This window comes from Chenopodium quinoa, unplaced genomic scaffold, assembly GCF_001683475.1.
Source record: "Chenopodium quinoa cultivar QQ74 unplaced genomic scaffold, ASM168347v1, whole genome shotgun sequence".
Taxonomy (NCBI): Eukaryota; Viridiplantae; Streptophyta; class Magnoliopsida; order Caryophyllales; family Amaranthaceae; genus Chenopodium; species Chenopodium quinoa.
The window spans coordinates 2,173,090-2,195,193 of NW_018742770.1; the positions used below are offsets into that span (position 1 = coordinate 2,173,090).

A 22,104-nucleotide genomic window follows, 5' to 3' on the forward strand; every position below is an offset into this window, starting at 1 on the left:
TGCAATTAAAAAAAAAAATGGAATTACACTTTAAGCAATACTCCTTATAACGAGACTAACATAAAAACTGATACAATTTTAAAGAGAAAAATATATTAAAAATAAAATATCAAGTATGAGCAAACATTAGGTTTTAGCAAAATGAAAATCTGGAATCGATCATACATCCACGAGCACAAAGTTGATCAAAACATTTTGAATAAATAAATTTCCACAATTACCTGTATTGCCACAACCAAGGAAATCGATAATGCAGGAGAAGGGGAGGCTTTGGTAGTTAATAATGAAAGTGCAATACGGAAGGGTACAGGAAGAAGGAAATACCAAGAACTAGAAGCCAAGAACCTTCTTCATGCTTCTTTCCTAGTAATCCTGTAATACAGATATACGGAAAGTTTAAGCAAATTTGAAATAAACACTGAACAAAGTTGGTGTGTTCTTCGGTCGCAAGTCTAACTGGACCATTTAAACTTTCAAACCACAATAAAAAACATAGATTTCAAATGACTTAAATTAAGTAGAGTATACGCCATGGTCAAAGGCTCAAAGCTACCTTAACCATCACCATAATAAAGATTTTGTTCCGTAACCTCTTCTAGTCCTATATCATAACCTCTTCTCCCTACAAGACATGCATCGTACCTCCCTCTGCCATCACCACCCAAAAACTTCATCTCAATAGACTTCATTTCTCGAGCTGATGCTAATGCTCAATTGTTAGCACCAAGCCTTTTCCCCATACTTATATTCATTATGCTCCCTGTCATCTTCAAGTCTTTTCTATCCATTTCCCCACCTTATACTAATATGGGAACTTTTAGTGCCGACTCCAGTATGTTTATGCTAGCTCTACTTTAAAAAGTGAAGTGATACATGGGATAACATAAACGAAGAAGATCAGCACTCACATCCCTTTTATAAAAGCATAATGAGCTGTTGCAGAAATGGCCATGAATGCAATGCTTACAATTGCCTTCATGAAACCACAATTTCCAAAAATTGGGGTGTGAAACAAAGTATAAGATATTTATGCATTTGAAAGCAGAGGATAGAATTCAAACAGCAAGTCAGCAAGAGTACATGTAAAGTTTCCAAAGGATCTGGCAGTGTCCAAATTATGAGGCAGTGATAGAGAACTCAACAGCCATAATAATGTAAGAAATTGAAATCCTATTCTTCACCGCACTTCGTACCAGGAAATTTAACCTCAACCACCAGATGGCATGGACTCAAATTCCTCTAAGGTCATTGAGTCTTCTAAATAAGGCTATGTTACTTAACTGGCCAGCCTATGTCACATGAAACTATCTAATACACGGCACTGGGAAATTACACCCTAGTTCTGATGTAACAGATATACACAGTTCCAGTAACAAACTCATATAGCCTTATACACAAAGTAATTTACGGATGGATTGCTTTACAGTTACATGATTTCATTTATTAGGAAAATAAAAATAAAGTACATGCAACAAAACAGTTAATCCACCCTATTCATTTGTACAAAAGAAGTGGATGCAAATAAAATGTGAGACAATTTATAAAAAGCATTCAGATGGAAAGGTCACCTGAAGCAATAGATTCCCAAAGCAGTTGTGATTTCATTGATGACTGACGTTGCAAAGTGCAAGTACAGACAAGCTGGACCGGGCCAAAAAAGTCCATCAGGATAATGCAAAGCAACACCAAAACAGTAAGAGAATAATAGAATGCATCATGCATGTTCACCTTACTCCAAACGATATTTTTAGAAAATGGAGGAAAGCCAAAAATAACTTTGTATATGACTATTTCATAACTAACTTTAATTACATTTACTAAATTTATTCTATGAGCTGAGAAAATATATCCGCCATAATTTGAGTTAGGAAGACAAAGTTAATGTGAACACTCACGAACAATAAATAATAAGCTGATAGAAGTAATTTTAAAAGGGAAAGCAATCAGCTACATAAGAGTAAATTATTCATACCAGTAAAAGCACAATAACCGAGCAGCACTAAAGACTCGTCAACTAATGGAACTCTGTGAACATGTATAAATGAAAAAATTAGTAAGTTGAAGTCCTGAAAATTGAAAAGGCCAATAGGTAAATCTCCTACCCGTCATTTAGCCTAGCAGTCAAAGCGTTTGCAATTGCCAGAGGGAGATACAACAGAGACTGAAGCAAAGTAGTCAAAGAGTTAGTCAACTAAATGCAGAACAGAGATTTATTTAGAACAAAAGGACGAAAAAAAAAAAAAAAAGCTAAGTATACATTGCTATATTACTTCTTAGGAATAGCTTTCAATAGGGGTATTCAACAAGCAGAGACCCAATATTTTATCCATTTGGTCTGTCCAAAGGCTCCAATATAGGTTGACCAAAAGATACAAAGAGACTAAGAGAGTGGAAGTCTCTTATTACACAAGCCAATTTATTTTATTTAATTCAAGGCTTGATGTCCACATCTCAAGTCATGTTGAGTAGCTGTGGGGTAGTCAATCTATGCCTTAGCGGTTAAGTGGCCTTAGCCTCCTCCACCCATAATCATATTAAAAATAAAAAATAGAAAAAAAAATAAAAAAAAAAGTTGCCGACTTGCTAATACAACAGGTAGGAAAGGCCCCACTCTTATCTTCTCACAAGGAAGGTAGAAATTTTCAGTGAAGAAAAGCCATGTCTACATGGACATTATATTCTCTACTTAAAATCAAGCTTTCTAGATTACAGTCAGCAACCAGAACACGAATTAATAAATGAGTTAGCTAAATCATTTTCCTTGAATAAAATTATACATGAAAGTCAAGTTCATTTCTACCTATTATACATGAAAGTCAACTAAACAACTACTCACTCCATCCCTTAATATTTTAAGATCAAATAAACCAGACTCAAAAAAGGCAACTCTCAAACAGAAGCATGTTCTTTAGAATAAAAAACAGGTTACAAGCCCTCTCACAGATCACTAAAAGATATAAATATCTATGGTAAGGTATCTGTCCCCGAGAGAATATATGTAAAAAGCAATTTCCAAAAGATAAAGTAGCCAAGGCTTGACTGCACCAGTTGACATATAAAATTATTAAAAGACGACCCAAAAATATATAATGCACATGTAAATGGAACATTGCAAAATAATAACTAATCATCAACCAGAATCCATACCATACACATACTAGTTTTGAGACCCTTTGGCTCATCACACAAATGAGACAAAATCATCCTTCCCTGCAAATAATACTATTGCGTCAGCAAATTTACAATAGAAAAAGTACTATGGTAAAACAAATACTACAGACATATAGTATAAGCAATATGCACAATAATCTAACTAATAGAATATTTCGGAAAGTTACCTCAAGGGGAAAAAAAAGGTTACCACATAAATGTTCTCTTACCACAAGAAAACCAAATGCAAGTCCAGTTCCCACTACAACGAGATGGGGATAAGTGCCAATAAGATCAGATGGAGAGAGATAATCCCTGCAGAACCATCGATGTTGCTACATTAAAACAAAGGAAGAACCACCACAGTTGCTATAATTAAACAAGGGATCAAAGGACCAAAAGCAAGTGAAGGTCAGTGAGCTATACCACACAAGGACCCCAACCAAGAGCACCACGAATGGATAAAGCTGACATTAATATTATCAAAAATGAGTTCCGGATTGGAAATAAATAAATAAATAATCAAAGGATAAAAACAATATAAATAATGCCAAGCATAAAACAATTATTACCATGGCTAATGCTAGCAGCATACTTCCTTTTCTCAACTTAACTACATTATAGACATTCTGTATGCTGCACAAGTGCACAAGAAGCAAAATTAAGATGAGAACATTCCAGGCAACAAGGGGTTAAATGGCGTGCTGATACAGAACTTGTTTGAGCACATCCATTCCAAAGATTCAGTACAACACCAAATTAAAAAATAAAATAACTGCAGAAAGTATATACCTGTTTCTGTCAACAACATTATTGACATAAACTAACGCAAGCAGATATACAGAGAAAATTCAGATTAAATGTGTCCATGCATAGATAAATTCCTTATTTTAAGTTAAACCTGAACAAGAACCTCACATCCTATCCCGATTCAGCATGTAAATTAAGTCAATTTAATGTGCTACTAATCCATTGAAAAAGGAAATGATGTGCACATATATGATTGATATACATAGAAAAGAATACCCACTTGAATGCAACAGTCGGTATCACACCCGAAGCTATCATGAGGTACAACGCAACTTGGTATGTTGGGATCCCTAAAACAGAAAGCAAAGGACGGTGTCAACATTCAAGGATGCATCTACCGAGAGTAAAATGATATAGAGTAATTAGCCTATTCAATAACTTAACACAGATACGCATCCATCTTAGACCAAAAAATCAAAGACCAAAAATGAGGGAGAAAAATAGATAAATTAATATGTCTAGTAATTTGGATAGAAGAAATATAGATAAGGCAAACCCGACTTTTACAGTATTAGGCAAGTCTCATGTAGATTATAACATGCATGGATCCATCTTAAAAAATGACAACATTGACCAGGACAAAGAACTACAAGTTTTACTCCATAACATAAGCATCACAGGTTATCCCAAAGCCCAAATATTCATTTTCTATGTAAATGGAAAGAAATAAAAACATCAAAAAAAGAAAAAAAAAAAAAAAAAAAAAAATTCAATAATTACAACAAAACTACTGCTAGCAATTAGTAAATACAATAAACCTTTTATTCTAAGTTTCTAGCCATTCTAAAACTCTAATTTGGCTTACCATAAATGAAGACATTACAATTTTTGCCTAAAAAAAGATTAACATGATAGACTGAATAATAAGCAGCTGTCAATCAAAGGCTCCCTGTATATCTCTGTACTACAGTAAAAGACACATGACATTCCACAGCCTACAGAATTCAGACACATTCAAAGTTCTTTATGATACAACCAAACTAAAAAAGGCAATGCACATCACAATCTTATACTTTCATGGTTCAAGTAATGTTCTTTAGTATATAAATCATCCTATATGGAAAGCAATTAGCTGTAGCACATAGGAAAAGTACAAAAGCATCTAGTCCAAAAGTATACCAAGATAACATGTACCACACAACAGATTGTATGTTTCAAATCATTTCAGGAAGTTGAGCAAATTAGGAAACACTATCGTAGGCCTATGGATTCTTAAAAAACAGAATACAGGTCAATAGATGTTTAGGTTGGATGATTTATCAACCCTTAGCATGCCAACAATTCATAAATACTTCAAGGAGTACCAGCTAGTGAAGCATATATGAATAATTTACAAATATAAAACAAAAAAATGATAACTATAGATTTATATTAAAATAAAAATAAATAATCACATAAACACACTATATGTGTTCACAAGGGCCACAAATCCATAAAATACACATTCCGTTGTGATATATCCATTTTATATAGTAATTTACCCCCGTCCCTTGGTCATAATTAGTAGTGTTTTTTGGCTCTTTAGAGCCACTTTTATTACTAATTGGTGTTTTCTAGTGTTTTCGTAGATTTGGTTGATTTTTGTAGGGATTTGCACTTTTAGAGCATTTTCCCGAGATATTATGGAGTTTCTATTGGAGAAGCACGACCATCCTTCATAGCCCAGGCCGGTTAGAGCCATCGAACCGGTGATTAAGGTCTCGGTATATGTGATACCGGGGCATTTGGACCGAGTATTCAAGACCGGAAGAGGAAATCCGGATTGGCCCGAAGAATTGGAGCCCAATTGAGGTCCAAGGAATAGCCCAAGAGTGCCGCCCGACCATTAGAGGTCCCGCCCGAAGGCGCGCCCGGCCGGGAAGTAAAAAGACAGCCCGATCGGGCGGTGCCTCGCCCTATAGGGCGCGTGTCATTATTAGGAGGTTTAATCGTCATTTAAGTTTGTTTTATTTTAGGATTCTTGCTTGATATAAATACTTTTCCGTTAAGCGAGTTTAGGATCTTCTCTTTTACTCTTTCTTAATTCTTCTTTTAGATTTTCTCTCTCTACTTAGCTTTTAGATTAGTTTCTCTCTCTAATACTTTGTTCTTAACTCTACTCTTAATTCCAGATTACTTTGGTAACGATTTCTTCTACTTTAATCTCAGTTATTTATTTTAATTCTTTCATCATGTCTTATTTGATTGCTTTGATTAGTTTAGATTTAATTATGTGTGAGTAGTTTCTTTTCTAGGGTTTGTGGGGATCCATAAATAATATGAAGGGGTGATTTATTGTTGTTAATTATCAATGCTAGATTAATTTCCTATTGATTGATTTAATGCTCTGTGACTAGATTAGGCCTGATCTTTTATGCATGAGTTTGACAATATTGATTCAAGATTCGAGAGATGAGAATTGATGTTTAGGTCTAGTTTCAATAGGAAGGTTAATTTATAAATGGTTAAGTCGAGATTCGAGAGAGGAGATTTAATACCGGTAGATTAATTTTGTGACTGTAATACGTAGCGAAAGCCCTTTATGATCTGATTAATCGATGCATTGATGTTTGATTATTATGCAAACCCTGGAATGTTATTTATTGGTGAACCTATGCTCTAGGCCTTTTATTCATTGATTTCCTCTATTCTTATTCTTCCCTACTTTTACTCTTATAGCTTAGTTATCCTTTGACTATAATATATTGGTTACTTTATAATTTAGATTGCTTTAATTAATTAGGAATAGAAAGACCAGTTTCCTTGTGAATTCGACCCTACTTCCTATCTATTTTAGTTAGAGAATTTAGGAATTACTTTTGACTAGGTGATACGACTTTAGCCAGTCACGTTGTTAGTGTCATTTTAATTCTGTTGAGTTATCCTGTAACTATTGGTCCCGTTAATAAAATTAAAGAGTAACTTATGCATGATGCCGCAACAGATATTGTGCACCTGGTATCAATGCGACATAGCACGGACAACAAGTTAAGGATACATAAACCTAATCTTTATAATATGCAACAGAACAAAATTTAGTTATTTATCAAACACGACTTTGGAATGTACTCAAGTTCTTTGCTACATTACCACTAAAAAATGGCACCCAGCTCAAGAAGGGTATTGATGCTCCGAACTGTTGAGCCCACCATTCAGCACCTAATAAGCAGCAAAAGTTTAAAAAAAATTACTTACAGTGAAACATACATTTTCACATGCATGCATCAACAAAACCCTGTTGTAAACAATACAACCAATGCCACTATCTCAGACAATAAACACCTTACCACCCAGGTTCCAACAGTCCCATCAATAATACATAATACATCTATGCATGGATAACCAGTGGTTTTCCTCAGGGTTCAACATACTCGTAGAAAGTTACAAATGCAAAAACATAAAAAGATCAAAACTTAAGATTCTGCCAGCAGTATTCACCTTTAGCAACCCCAATATCAGAGAAATAAAATATAGAGATATGTTCTAAAGCTGAGCATTGTAATTGTCCAATGCAGCCAATTAGAGATATACATCACAAAGTGCCATAAATTAAATACACGAATACTCGGTAAGTTGGTTGAATCAGATTGTATCTAACTAATGACCAGTCAATCACAAAATAAAATTCCTAAACAGCCAGTGCCAACATAGGTTTCTTTTTTCAATAAAAGCACAAGAACATGAGGTGCCAATCAACTAAACACTACAGAGATATCTAATGCATGTGAATTGCATAAAAATGCAATGAGTGCTGCTGTAACTCTCAAGTTTTGCAGCGGCTTACCTACAAAAGTTGTGAAGAAGTGACACAAGTAGATCAGCATAAGACCTTCCGTCGGTCCATTGATTACAGGAAGTATTAGCGTATTGGTGAAGTAGCTGAGCATCACAACCAAAAAAAGAGGGGGCCAGTCAAGTTGCAAATCAGAAGGAAGAAAAAAGAAGAATTGAAGATTTAGCAAACAGAAAAATATAAATGTCATCAAGATGGGTTGAGGTCCAATACACAACAATACTCGTAAAAATTTACAAATATTGTAGAAATATTATTTCAAATAGTAAATGAAAGATATCAAATTCATTTTTCTATAATAAAATTTAATTTATTTGTCTACATAATTGCCAAAAATGGTGGTGCAGGTCATGGTGATGAATAATAATAAGGAAAATATAGGAACTCTTCAAAAGGTAGTAATGTAATTCTAACAAGGTAAAACACACTTTTCTTTTGGCTCACTTTTTTGGGTATTAGCTATAGTAATGTGATTGAGATATCAGCATAGAGCACTATCTGATGAGACTAAAGAAAGTGCACTATTACAAAACACACATAACTCTTTCAATGATTTGCCATTAACAAAATGAAAAAATTGCAACATGTACCTACATAGGCTATCAAGACTACACAACTAACTCAGTTGATTCGGGTAATAGAGTAGCAAATTTTAGACCACATACTGTTCCCATGTTGCACCATAAAATGGAATAGCTGCAATTACCCAAAACCAGAAAGTCGCTCTTCCGCACATAGCAGTACTCCCAAAAGCAAGAGCTTCAAACTGAGAGGAAAAATTTGGTTTAAGGCCATCTGTTTTAAGAATAAAACATTACTGAAAGGGAACACACTTACAGCACAAGCGAGAGCATCACATCCTGCAATGAAAAATAAACATGTCAAAGGTACATCACACAAGTTTTAAACATTTGTAACAAATGAGAGATAAACTGACAACAACAATAAAAGTAAGCCAAAGGGGAAGAAAAAAAAAAAGCTTAAAAACCTACCATGGTCAAAAAGCTCGCCCAACGAACTTGATGAATTGGTACGTCTTGCTTGCTTTCCGTCTACAGCATCAAAGGTCTAGAGTGTAATCGAAAAAGAGGAGAGAAAGTAAGAAATTTGATGCCAAGTGCAATAAACATCAAATAACGAGTGAATTTTGTGCGTATCTAAAAATAAAGCATCTAAATTTAGTACATTTACTATCATACTACTCCCTCCATCCCTTATTTGTTTTTCTAAACAGTGCTACTACACATAGGAAAAGTTTATGCTGACAAGCAAAAATCCTAAGTTTGTGCATTGGCTTATACATAAGAGTTGTGAAAATCACCAAATAAAAATAATTGTAGCTGATTAGAAGTTAAAATCATAGATGTGATAACACAATGTGTGCCAACAAGCATCACTATGCTCTATTTGATGTTAGACTAAAGTACTAAACAGTACTGTATGAAAGGGCATTGGGTTTTAGGGTTGAAGGAACAAAAATTAGGGTTTTGATTTTTCAGATTGGGGGAATAAAGATAGAAGAGAGAGCACCTGATAAAATCAACTTAACAAAACTGAAGTAACAAGATAACTGAATATTTTTTACTTAACAAACAGAAAAAGGTTATGATGTCACCCACAGGGAAAACTAACCTGGTACAAAAAGAGCAGTAATCCATGCATGAAATGAACCCATCTAGGTGGTGGTGAATCCAGACGAGGTGAGTATAGCTGAAAATGAAGACATTTTTGTGATTCATTAGCAAGCAACATAACAGATTCATAATCACTAAACAATTTCAACCATCTCTAAGAATAACATGAGCACTTCATACTACACCAATCATAATGTAACCAATTCTAGAGCAAAATATTTCATAAATGAGCTAAACTTGATACTATCACTTATTAGAGAAGTTTTCATGTTCTCACACTTTCATAACTAGCAAAGTCAATTGTAAAACTAATATGAGTAATCAGCCATTTAATCAGTCCACTAGTATGAAATAAACTTCAACTGTTTAAACTTAAAAATACTCTCAATCAAAATGCTACATAAATTACACACAAGGAAGAAAAATCTGACATAGGGCTACCAAACCATCAAGATTAAGACTGAACCAAAGAGAAATTTCATTCACTTACATATCCAAGTAATGCAGAAGTCATTAAGAACATGAATCCAGTAAGTGTTATCTGCACCAAAAATAGGTTGCCATTTACAAACCACAAACAATCAAGTTGATAAAGCAGAATTAGTAAGAAAGTGCAGAAAGATTAAGAGAATGAGAAATTAAAAAAGCAATTGAGTGATAATTACCATATTTGGGCTGAGAAGCATCCACATATGGAAAAGATGCACAAATAAAGGTAGACGATTAGTAAATAAGTATACAAGCTTATAAAAAAGAATTAGAATACTGTAGATTCAAGAAACCAACAAATGCACCTTAACTTATGCAAAACAAACATATGCTTGCGCTAAAAGTCTAAAACCAATGCCATATGAATTTTATACTTTTGAGATAACGATGAACTAAAGTTCAAGACACAAAGAAATGCAATATCAGATTTACCCACACTATTAAAGGTGGCTTCAACCAAATGAACCAATCAAAACAAGCATGTGCCTATTTCCTACCCACAGTACAGTTCATAACTTCCTGAATCCGGCAACGGCTCAATACATTCAATAAGCTAGTTCTAAAAAAAGGTGCAACTCCTTGAGATGGCTCCAAATGATACACGGTGATATTATAACTATAAGAGGGTGACAAAATTAGTAGTATATTTTCCTCCATTAATTGAGATTTTCCTAATTTCAATCACACTAATCACTATTAAGAAGCACAATTTATTTTCCTGTTTTGTATCAACATAGAAATCAATCTCAACTTTCAAATTAAATCAAGAAAATATCCAACTTCGAGGGCAAATCTACTCAACTATAGTATAATCGAAGCAAAAGAAACTAAAAAGGTAAAAATAAGGATGAGAGGATACTTACGGCATCCAAAGAGGGAAAATATGCACAAATCGAGTCCAGAATGGTTGTAAAATGTATTTGGCTGTGTATGAGTGATCCTCACCACTATATTTGTATCTATGTAGCGCAGCAATACCATGAGCCCCTATATACCCCATCTTCTCTCTTTCAAATTATTAGTACTTCCAAAAGTCCAGATAGTTCAATACAGCACAAGGCACAAGCAACCTACACAACACATCAAACCTACAAATCAGTGACCAGCTCTGCAAACCATCCGATTCACATAAAGGTAATGACAAGAGAGAGAACTTATTAAATATCAAATTGCCGGACAATTTAAGATATCGGATAAAACTGCCCCCTTAAACCTCTTTATACGGCACCCATTTTCTTTTTAAATTGTTTTGAGTAAAAAGACTCCATCCAAATACGCATAAATCAATCAATCTCTTTAAGTTTAGCTTTTAGTTTGTGTCAACTAAAGCTTAATTTTTTTTATGAAAATATATAAAGTTTATTTTCATTGATCCGCTGAGTAGTTGGAACAATGTAGTTAAGCTCAAGTTCGATGAAGTTCCCGATCAATGGTCACAACTCTCACTTAAAAACTTACTTTTCTAAATGCAAACATGAAGTACATGGTTTAGCACATGACATCAGGATATCATGGCAGAGGTATTGTACCAAACTACTATCAACAGAAATAATGCGATGTATAAAATGCCTTCCCTCTACCCGGCGAAGCTCCTAAATACCAATAAACTGAAATGATATAACTGCCATTTGCCAAGGTAAAGCATGATATGTAGGCATATTAACCTTAATATCTCCTAGCTACAAATTAAGTTCAAAAGTTCAACAATTATCAGAATTCAGATAAACAAGTCTCTTCTTATACTCAATTCGATCATCGATCAAACGAAACTACAGCACGGCTGTCTTAAGACTTAAGGTATAAAGATTGACACCTTAGCCAAAATTTCCATATTTTCTCAAAGTAACTTCATATAATATATACACAAATTCATAAATAAACCCAAAATTTCAACAAATTAACGACAATTTCACTAATTTGATGCCAAATAAAATCAAACTATAAATTCATCACAACACTAAGCATCAAATAAAATAAAAATTAGATTAAATTTCACAAATTCAAACTCAAATTAAACTCACTTTTCCACAAACAACAATAATTCGAAGAATACGAATAAAACTGTAACAAAACATTAACATAATGAGTTAAATTTTGCAATAAATTACCTTAAATTGGAGACTATAGTACGTTGAATGTAATCAATTAATGTGAAATGAGTGAAGAAGTTACTAGAAAATTAAGGAGTAAGATACGATCGATTGAAAACGAAGAGAGAAAATGATGAGTAAGCTAGAGAGAAGTTAAGTCACCGGAATTTATAAACCACGCCGTAAAATCCGCCGGAAACCACCGTTGGCGGTGGTAGTTTGAAGAGAGAGAGAGTGTGAGTGTTCGTTGTCTGGTCCGTGCATGCGCGTATTTGGGATATGACGACAGACTGAGGGAGACAAGGAGTGAATGTGTTTTTTTTTTGTTGTTTTTTTAGGGGTTTAGGGATTTGTTAAACATCGCCCACAAATTACTACATAAAGCCCACAAAATTCACTTGGTTTCCCAAAATTGCCCTTGACCTTAAAAAAAAAACACTCACACTCTCATCACTCACACTCTCATTGCTCATCTTCTTTCAACCTCTCTAAAAAAAAAAAATTCAAAATAACGGCAATGTCGAGGCGGCAAGGCAAGGAAGTGGCGGCGGCGGCGGAGGGAAGGATGTCCCAAGGTGGAAAGGTATATTTTGTTTAAAAAAAAAAAAAAAAAAAAAGGGGAAAACCGCCGTGAACGCGGTGGGGCGCCCTGGCTGGACGCCCAGCCGGCGGTGGTGGCGCCAGATGCAGACGCCGCCACCAGTTGGCTGGCGCCTGGGCTGGACGCCACCGCCACGGTTGTGGCGTTTAGTCTAAGCGCCGCAGCCGTAGCAGTGGCGTCCAGCCCAAACGCCAACCAACTGGTGGCGGCGTCTGCATCTGGCGCCACCACCGCCGGCTGGACGTCCAGCCAGGGCGCCCCCCCCATTTTTTTTTTATTTTTTTTTTAATTTTTTTAAAAAATTGTTTTTAAATTTTTTTTTTTTTTTTTTTTGTAATATAATTTTGAATTGTTTTTATATTTTGTTGTTTATTTTTATAAATTTTTTCAATTTCGTTGTATTTTTTCTACGTTTATATTTTGTTTACTATTATTTGTTTGTTTTTAGTGTATTTGATTTGCGATGATGATTATTTATCGTATAAATTTTTGTATGTTTATATATTTTAAAATTTTGTGTAGGGTCGTCATGGTGGGGGGAAGAATATAGAGCTTCTTAGTAGAAGTTATTCAGTGGAGAGGTCGGGGCATAGACATGTCAGATCCCGTGGTATTTCGGCCTCAGTTCGTAGAGAACGGATCCACCGTCGGGATGAGGATGACGATGACGATGATGATGCTGAGGAGGGTGACCAGGAGGAGGAGCAGGAGGAGGGCGCAGATGAGGATGAGGATGTGGACGATGGCAGTGGACCGTATGATGATTACGATCCATTCAGTCAGAGGGTTGATGACATGTACGAGACGCATATGGTGGAGGTGCGTAAGGGTAGGGGTGGTAGGTTTGTTAGTAGATCTGGCACATCATCTGCGTCCACTGTCTCTGGGGCAAGCAGGAAACGGTCGAGGGCGGGTAATGATTCTTGGGTTGTTAGGAGTGAGGTGCCCGGTGGGCCTGTTGACGGGAGTGTGATTCCTAGCTTTCTAGGACACATAGCTGCCCGTATTTGGGAGGACCAGGAGAGGCCTTCAGTTACGGGGTTGTTGAAATGTCATACCCGGGAAAAGACTTGTAGTTTTTTGCGTACATGGGCTGAGGCCTGGCCGGCGGAGAGCGAGATGTTCGAGCGACTGGAGGGCACTGGGGTGAAGCACGTTCCTGCCACCATGCACGATAAGATTGACAGTACGCTGATCACGGCTTTCATTGAGCGATGGCAGCCGGATACAAACTCTTTTCACCTTCCGTTCGGTGAGATGACGATCATGTTACATGACGTCGAGGCCATTCTGGGGATTCGTGTTGAGGGTAAACGACTTTGTGCTGTGGCTGATGCGGATCAGGCAGATTCGCTGGCGGAGTTGTTGGCGGTGGACAGGGTTGCACTGTACACCGAGGCGCTAGGTGTTTGGGAACACGGAGGTGTGAAGATCGCATCCGTGTTGCAGCGGTGTTTGTACCCGAGTGCACGTAGGACGCCCGACGCACAGCTGAGTGCTTATGTTTTTCTACTCCTCGGATGTACCTTGTTTCCGGATAAGAGCGGCGGAAACAAGCTCAGGCCACGCGACATCGTAGAGGCGTGTGACCCCGACAGTGTAGGCCAGTTTTCCTGGGGATCGGCTACGTTGGCGTATTTGTATCGCCAACTAGGATTTGCGAGTCGGGCTGACGCGGCAGGTATCACTGGGTGTCTGACTCTATTGCAGACTTGGATATACGAGTATTTTCCTGCATTGCGACCACATCGTGACCCAGTTCCTATTGATGAGGGGATGCCGCGTGCTTGTGCGTGGAGTCCCCGCTCGGAGAAGAAGTCCGTTGACCGCCTCCGATCGATACGGTTATTGCTGGACAGGCTGTCCCCCTTAGAGGTAACGTTTATTTATAGAGTCTACATTTTATTATTTGCACATATTATATTCATGTTATTATATTTTATATGTTGTAATTGTACAGGTGAACTGGATGCCTTTCGGCCCGAACCCTAGTGTTAGGGTACCCAGGACCCTGTACACGGGACTCATTCAGTATCGTGACATCGTCGAAGCGTACATGCCCCAGCGTTGTCTTCGCCAACTTGGATTTGTCCAAGTTGTCCCTCCTCCCCCGGCGTGCCCGATGAAGGCGGTCCGACCTGCATCGTCGAGGGAGTACGTCGTGGAATGGCCGGATATCATGACCGGGACGTGGGACCAGTTTCCGATGGTGGCTCGATTATGGACAGCGGAGTTGCAGCGGCCGCCCTCTGGGGTTACTCCCATGTGTGACCATTACTACATGGAATGGTTCAACCGGTATTCGCACCCGAGGTTGATCGCTGATCTCGACCACAGCGATGATGATTATGTGCCACCGCCTACTGCCACGGAAGCGGTATGTCTTTTATTATATTTATCGTTGTCTTTTAATTAAGTTTTATTTGTTGTTATTGTATTTCATCTTCTGTTTTTTGTTGTATGCAGTGGATGGGAAAGATAATGCAAGACGTTCAGAAACTCTCTCTTGAGAAGGACAGCATGAGTGCAACAGGGAGAGCTGTTGTTGATAGTCTGGAACAGACCCTTGCGCAGTGGGAGTCGTCGTCGAGGAGGGATTACTGATGGTTATTGTATTTTATTTATAGAGCATTATGTTGGACATTATGTTGTAAAATTGTAACATTTTAGATTGTTCTTTTAGCTTCCAACTTAAACATATTATCAGTGTTGTTTTTAAATTTTGATATAACCGTTCGTGGATCCGCGCAACTTACCCATGCAACATATAGAATGTAGTAAGCAATACAATATAAAATATTAATGTTCTCATTAAAAGAGCAACGTACAAATAAGATTACAAATAAAGAATGTAAACAAGAAAAACTAAAATGCAGCTAGGGTGTTCCATTCGTGGATCCGGTCATTATATAGCGCATCCCAACCCTCTACGCTCGCTGTGCGAATGTTGTACCACCGAGGTATAATCGGTGGCACCGGAAAATCGGTTGACATGTCTAGTCGGATGAAATGTCTGTATGACGACCCAAGAAACGCAATAGCTAGCTCTCTGACCGGTGTGGTGACAGTCTCACGCGACCGCCAAGGGAGAACCGTGGTACAAGGATAATAAGCTTGACTATGCACTCCCAGGCCGAAATGCATGACTGCGCATTTGTAAATGTTTGCAACGGCAAACAGATCTAGGGGCGCGTCAAAATAATGATTTTCGCCGCAAGGTCCACCTCCCCACCGGATACGTCGGAGAGCGCCATCCAAGTCATCCTGGTACACATGACGATAAACATTTCGGTTAGAGGCAATTTCGCTGTACATCAACTCACGCACCAAACCGTAGTTGTCTTCGCCCATTTGAAAAACATCAGTGTGTACTCGTTGAAAAACATGTGTTCCTGGAACCGTACACTCTAACAACCTCCACTCAACAACAGTTCCAGGATTTGATTCCTTGAGAGCTTGCATGTACTTAGGCAACTGTTCATATGAACCCTCCCAACCCCCATAAATGAGTTTTATTGCCTTTTGTTTCGCTAGCCATGCTCTCTTGTAGGTTATTTGGAATCCATCAAATTTCTCTTTCACAAGTTGCACCATTGTCTTGATTTTCAATGAAGGATCAACGCGAATGACATCTAGAAGAGCATTGCAAACGAACTCGGAAGTCAGTAGCTTATGATCTCCCGAGTCGATGTCACCAACACAGTTACTTGCATGAGGGCCGTTGTACCTCACAATTTTAAACGTAGAGAGTGTTGGATCTTTCACTCCTCTAAGCCTCCACGAACAACTACATTGTTCTTTCCTCTTGCACTCAACAACATATTTCTCTGGCTCTGCCTCCACAACTCGAATTGTTTGATTTCTAGCTACGGAGTAAGATTTCACAGCATCTTTCAGTTGTTGCAATGAGTCAAACTGCTGACCAACCTCAAATTCTCCCCCATTGTTATATGTCTCATTTCCTAACCAAGACATCCATGAGTTATTCAAACGAGGATCAACTTGTGCCACTTCATTGAAGTCTGAAGTGGGGGCGCTTCCTTTAATTGCCTTATCACGAGCTTCAATTACCTCTTCATCATCATCTTCATCAGTGTCATTCATCTCTGCATCGCCAAATACATCAACATTGTTTGGGTCAAGAGAATCAAGAATGCCTTGTGGTTGTGTGCTTGTCGAGGTTCCAACATTAGGCGATGAGGCCGGAGACCTAAACTGTGAGAGATGGTCATTGACATAATGTGGATCAACAAGCATTCTTGTGAATGACCCTATGCCCACACTTTGAACACCAGTGGAAAACGGTTGATCCACACTACCAAAAAAATCCATCCCCGGAAAGGAACCAGTGTTAGTTTGCACAACTGGCTCCTTTGGAACTTGTTCAATGAACAATTGCATTGCAACAGAAGAACTCTGAGTCACAGCAATCCACATAGCTCTAACAGCGTTGTCGTCATTTAACGGAATTGCAACATATGCCCCAGCCATAGGATAACGCATAACCACCTTCAACTCCACACCTCTAGGATCAACACTCAATTCTTCATATAGCTTGTTCAGAACTTGTGAATATGTCATCGCAGAATGTACAAACACAAATTTTTGATTCCCACCCCTATACGTTATATCGCTATCTTTGTGGACAATTTCTCCACCCCAATAGCAATATAGAGGGTAGTTCGGAACCTCCATGTTTCATTCTAGAAAAGACCATTATTAATCAAAGATATTAGATTGCAAAAATTCATTAACAGTGTGGCAATGTCCTAACATCAAGCAAGCAAACTACACAATTATAGCAACCTAAACTGAGCTATGAAGGTCTTAATACCTCTTGAAGCTCAACATGGGCATAAGTCATGACTACATGTACTTTGAGCTCATGTACTTTGTGTATAGAAGCTCTATTTTCACTTTCAAAATCAGCAATTATAGCAACCTAAACTGAGTAATGTGATCGAAACCATTAATAATTCTACAAGGGTTATATGTAAGGTAAGTAAATCAACAACAACAACCAAAACCAACCACAAACATACATACAATTCTGAAACTCAATAACAACAACAATAAACAAGAACACTAACAACAACAACACAACCAAAACCGAAACTCAATAACAACAACAATAAACAAGAACACTAACAACAACAACACAACCAAAACCAACAACAACAACACATACATACAATTCTGAAACTCAATAACAACAACAAACTCAATAACAACAACAAACCCAATAACTGAATACAAAAAATAATTAGGGCACTTACCACAAACAAGAAGATCAGCACGTTTCTTCTGAAATTAGCGAAGCCCACCACTAAAGTCGAACCCTCGGCGTCAACAGCGGCGGCCTTCGTTGCTGAGGAATGCTCCGGCGGCGTCGGTGGATTCCTTGGCTGCGCCGGCTTCCGTTGAAGGAGGTGTGATTTTGGTGGAAGACGTGGATGGGATTTTGGTGAGAAGACGAAAATGAAAGAGGAAAGTGAAATCGGGAAATTATACCTGCTAGAAAACCGCTACTTGAAGTAGCGGTTTATTAAACAAAAACCGCTACTTGAAGTAGCGGTTTATTAAAAAGAAACCGCTACCTGAAGTAGCGGTTTATTAGTAAAAACCGCTACTTCAGGTAGCGGTTTTGCTGTAGACCGGATTTAAAATTTCTTCCCCCTGAACCGGTGACGTGGACGGTAGAATGGGAATTCTTAAAACTTTGGCTGCAATTTGGGAATTGCGGTTCTTCTTGACTTTAATTTGGGAAAGAGCTCGACAAATTATTAAAGTGTTATTAACTTATCATGACCATATAACAATCACTCGTACATGCATTATATTCGAGGATGGTTATAACTTTTACACTCCAATACAATCTTCCCATGATTCTTGAATACAAAAAATATACAAATGCAATCAAACAATTGACTCTTATTTAGAAGGGAAAAAAACACATAATTGACTCATTGTTACTTAGTCATCATAGTATTCACATAATTTTTGTCAAAACAATTTAGTCCTTTTTAGTGTAATAATATGAAATGTTATTATAATACGAAGTACAAATTATCATGAAATCGTAACATTTTACTTGTTTATTTGGGGGCAAATCGTAAATCATAAAATTGTAAAATTTAACTTATTTATTTGGGGGCAAATTTGTACTTTCTCCACTTTCTTCCTCCTCCATCGTAGCAACGTCATCACCACCTAAGGTAGTTAAAATTGTTTCCACGAAGAAGATGTTATTCCTAAGGGATTGATATGACCCTAATTTACACTCTTTTGCTACTAGAGTATCTCTTTATTACTGCCACGAAACGACGGTGGAGTGGTTGTTAAGAAAGGAGAAAGAATGGAAGAAGGAGGAGGATGCGAAGAGGATGATTGTGGTGGTTCGTGGTTGATCAACAAGATGACAAAGGGTAGATGGAGATGGTGGTGGTTCAACATTCCTAAATCCAGATGCTAGCTTTAATAGTAAAAAAAATTGTACTATATTGCAAAGCTAATCCACAAAAGGATATGATTACAATGATTCATCAATCAGCCTGATTGATTGGGTTGACCTCTCTATATATATATATATAAGCTTTCACCATCTAATTATTTTTTAAAGAATTTCACCATTCAATCATTGAACAATGTTAAAATCACTTTACTCAATTTGAAATTTTACTCCGTAGTTAGAACTCGAAATTCAACATTTTCCAATTTTAGGGTTTATAGAAAAGTTAAAGTTAAATCACTCTTTCTTCCACTTCTTCAAAAACCGCCCTCCTGCAAATGGACGAACCCCAAACCTCCACTACTTAAACCACCAACTCACCACCTTCACCATGGAACTCGAACCCGAATCCAAGCCCGAATCCGAATCCGAACCCCAAAACCCACCTCAATCTCTCTCCTCTCCACTCCCTCCACCGCCAGACCTCCCGGAAAATCAACAACCACCCTTCAAAAAACCCAAAATGTCCTCCACCACCGCAACCTCCGACGAAGAAACAACCGCCGGCAACAGACCCCTCCGACTAAAGCGCCGGAAAGTCGCCATCTTCTTCGCTTATTGTGGGGTAGGATACCAAGGTATGCAGAAAAACCCAGGTGCAAAAACCATTGAAGGTGACCTTGAAGAAGCCCTGTTCTTCGCCGGCGCAATTCCCGAAGCTGACCGCGGGTGTCCCAAACGGTTTGATTGGGCTCGTTCTGCGAGGACTGATAAAGGGGTTAGTGCCGTCGGTCAGGTTGTTTCGGGCAGATTCTATGTTGACCCACCTGGGTTTGTTGAACGATTGAGCTCTCATCTTCCTCCTCAGTTTAAGATTTTTGGGTATAAGAGGGTAACGCCTTCGTTTAATGCTAAGAAGTTTTGTGATAGGAGGAGGTATGTGTATTTGTTGCCGGTTTTCGCGCTTGATCCTAGCTGCCACCGTGATAGGGAGAGTGTTTTGGCTAGTTTAGGGTCTGAGAATGAGCTTGCTAAGTGTTCTGGGTGTTCTGAGAGGGGTAGGAAGGTTATTGGGTTGATGGGTAATAAGAGAGATTGGGAGAATGGTGGGTTTGTTCAGTCAGGCATTTCGTCGAATAGTTGTGATGCATTGTTGTTTGCTGGTGAGAATGAGGGGACTGATGCTGGTGCTGGTATTTCGTCGAATTGTAATGAGAATGAGAATGTAGAGTGTAAGGATGGTTCTGAAGTTACGAAATCGGAGTCTTTGGTTGTGGAAGAGGAGGTGAGGGAGGAAAAGAAGAGTGAATTTAAGTATGGGGAAGAGGAGAGAAAGAGGTTTAATAGAATACTTGAGTATTATGAAGGAACCCATAATTTTCACAATTTTACCACCAGAATTAAGCCTGAGGATCCATCAGCTAAACGATACATCGTGTCGTTTGAAGCAAACACAACTGTTACGATAGATGGGATCGAGTTTGTGAAGTGTGAAGTTATTGGGCAGAGCTTCATGCTTCACCAGATACGGAAGTTGATTGGGATGGCTGTGTCTGTAATGAGGGGTTTCGTTCCTGAATCGATTTTTGATAGAGCATTTGACCAGTAAGAATCCAAGATTGGTGAATTTGTTGGCTATGTGTTTTACTTTAGATTGAGGAATGTTATGTTCTTTGTGTAATGTGTTTGTGTACTGAATTTTCAGGGATTTTCGCATTAATGTGCCTACTGCCCCAGAGGTTGGGTTATACTTGGATGAATGTTTCTTCACCTCATATAACAATAAGTGGAATAACACACACGAGGAGGTGTCGATGAAAGAATATGCTGAAGAAGCCGAAGAATTCAAAATGAAGTACATTTATTCCCATGTAGCCCAAACTGAACTTAGGGAAGGATCTGTTGCTGTTTGGCTACATTCCCTAAATCATCGTAACTACCCTGATTTCCGCCCTTTTAGTGATGAAGTGGAGAGAGCAGCTGACGATGAAGTGGGGAGGTCAGCTGATGATCAAGTGAAGGGAGATGCTAATGACAAAGTGGAGAAAGCGGTCAATGATGAAGTGGAGGAGAGAGCAGCTGACGATGAAGTGGGGAGGTCAGCTGATGACCAAGTGAAGGGAGCAGCTGATGATCAAGTGAGGGGAGATGCTAATGACAAAGTGGAGAAAGCGGTTAATGATGAAGTGGAGATGGCGACTAATAATGATGAGGTGAAGAGAACGGCTGAGGGAGAGACCGTAAATGTTCTTTCCTCTTAAACAGATATATTGCTATACTTTCTGATGGGGTAAATGAATAACATTTCTGGTTTCCTGTATTGGTTTCATATTCTTATAGAGCAAGGCTTTGTAGGCCTACTAGATTATGTGTTACGATGGTAGGCTAGCAGCATAGTAGGAAGAGTTGAAATAGGGGGAGTGTTTTGATCCCCCTGATCCCCTCTATTGATCAACCACACAGATGGAATTGTACTTTGCGACGAATTCTGATACTTATGTGTTTTATGTTCTGTTCCTGCAAATGAAATGTAGTAGGATCATTTTCAAGAGGCTCTTTATCACTATCTTTAGTTTGTTTTTTTTTTTATAAAAAACTTATCACTGATTTAATGCTGTTATTTGTTGAAGGGTTCACCACATGTATCCAGAAATCATCCTGAGATATATACTGGCTGAATTGGTGTCATTTTGGTATCTAGTAGGCCCTCTCTCCGGAGTAATAATAATTGTCATGTGAGTGGAATTGGAAGTGTTAATGATACAGATGTATTAGTACCAATTTCTGTCATACACTGATACACATGTATGGTAATCTTATATATATTCTGAATCTGTAGCTAAGTTATTTAACTGGAAACTTGAGAAGACAGTAGATACTTGGTGCCGTAGTATAAAGGTCAGACACAATAACCATTTTCATGAGAATTTTGTCATGCTTAGTCTAGTGCTTCAGAAAATGAAGTTGCAGTTGTAACTTGCGAAAACAAGGCTAATGCAGGCATTTCACAGCAAAAAAGGAATTTGCAGAATCACTCATGAGGTGAACCCTGCAGGCTGCAGCCAATGAGAGTAATAATGTATCAGATAACTCTGAGGAGGTGAGTTATG

At 38.0% G+C, this 22,104-nt stretch overlaps 3 protein-coding genes across 6 annotated transcripts; 1 reads left to right on the forward strand and 2 right to left on the reverse strand.

Moving 5' to 3' along the window:
• Nucleotides 1-71: 71 nt before the first annotated feature.
• Nucleotides 72-12,300, reverse strand: LOC110724652 (choline/ethanolaminephosphotransferase 1). Of its 4 annotated transcripts, XM_021904083.1 has the most exons (20): nt 12,108-12,300; nt 10,719-10,925; nt 10,032-10,041; nt 9,857-9,907; nt 9,365-9,442; nt 8,725-8,800; nt 8,570-8,592; nt 8,398-8,498; nt 7,724-7,818; nt 7,030-7,098; nt 4,181-4,250; nt 3,723-3,786; nt 3,577-3,617; nt 3,339-3,465; nt 3,148-3,210; nt 2,103-2,161; nt 1,973-2,025; nt 1,569-1,641; nt 325-372; nt 72-221 (listed from the first exon to the last, which is right to left on the reverse strand). In XM_021904083.1, exons 2-19 carry the CDS (start codon nt 10,853-10,855, stop codon nt 351-353), a joined length of 1,212 nt encoding a protein of 403 aa, XP_021759775.1. In that variant the 5' UTR covers nt 10,856-10,925; nt 12,108-12,300; the 3' UTR covers nt 72-221; nt 325-350. The 4 variants fall into 4 exon arrangements, with proteins under 4 accessions (XP_021759775.1, XP_021759778.1, XP_021759774.1 ...); XM_021904086.1 differs by having other exon boundaries at nt 72-372; nt 3,381-3,465; XM_021904082.1 differs by having other exon boundaries at nt 72-372.
• LOC110724495 lies at nt 11,448-18,315 on the reverse strand. The gene is made up of 4 exons (XM_021903917.1): nt 17,823-18,315; nt 15,962-17,249; nt 11,877-11,916; nt 11,448-11,534 (listed from the first exon to the last, which is right to left on the reverse strand). The coding sequence occupies exons 2-4, from the start codon at nt 17,239-17,241 to the stop codon at nt 11,448-11,450; spliced, it is 1,407 nt and encodes a 468-aa protein (XP_021759609.1). The 5' UTR covers nt 17,242-17,249; nt 17,823-18,315.
• A 907-nt stretch (nt 18,316-19,222) lies between these two features.
• On the forward strand, nt 19,223-21,545 carry LOC110724653 (tRNA pseudouridine synthase A, mitochondrial-like). Its single transcript, XM_021904087.1, has 2 exons — nt 19,223-20,599; nt 20,700-21,545. Exons 1-2 carry the CDS (start codon nt 19,386-19,388, stop codon nt 21,253-21,255), a joined length of 1,770 nt encoding a protein of 589 aa, XP_021759779.1. The 5' UTR covers nt 19,223-19,385; the 3' UTR covers nt 21,256-21,545.
• Nucleotides 21,546-22,104: the final 559 nt, after the last annotated feature.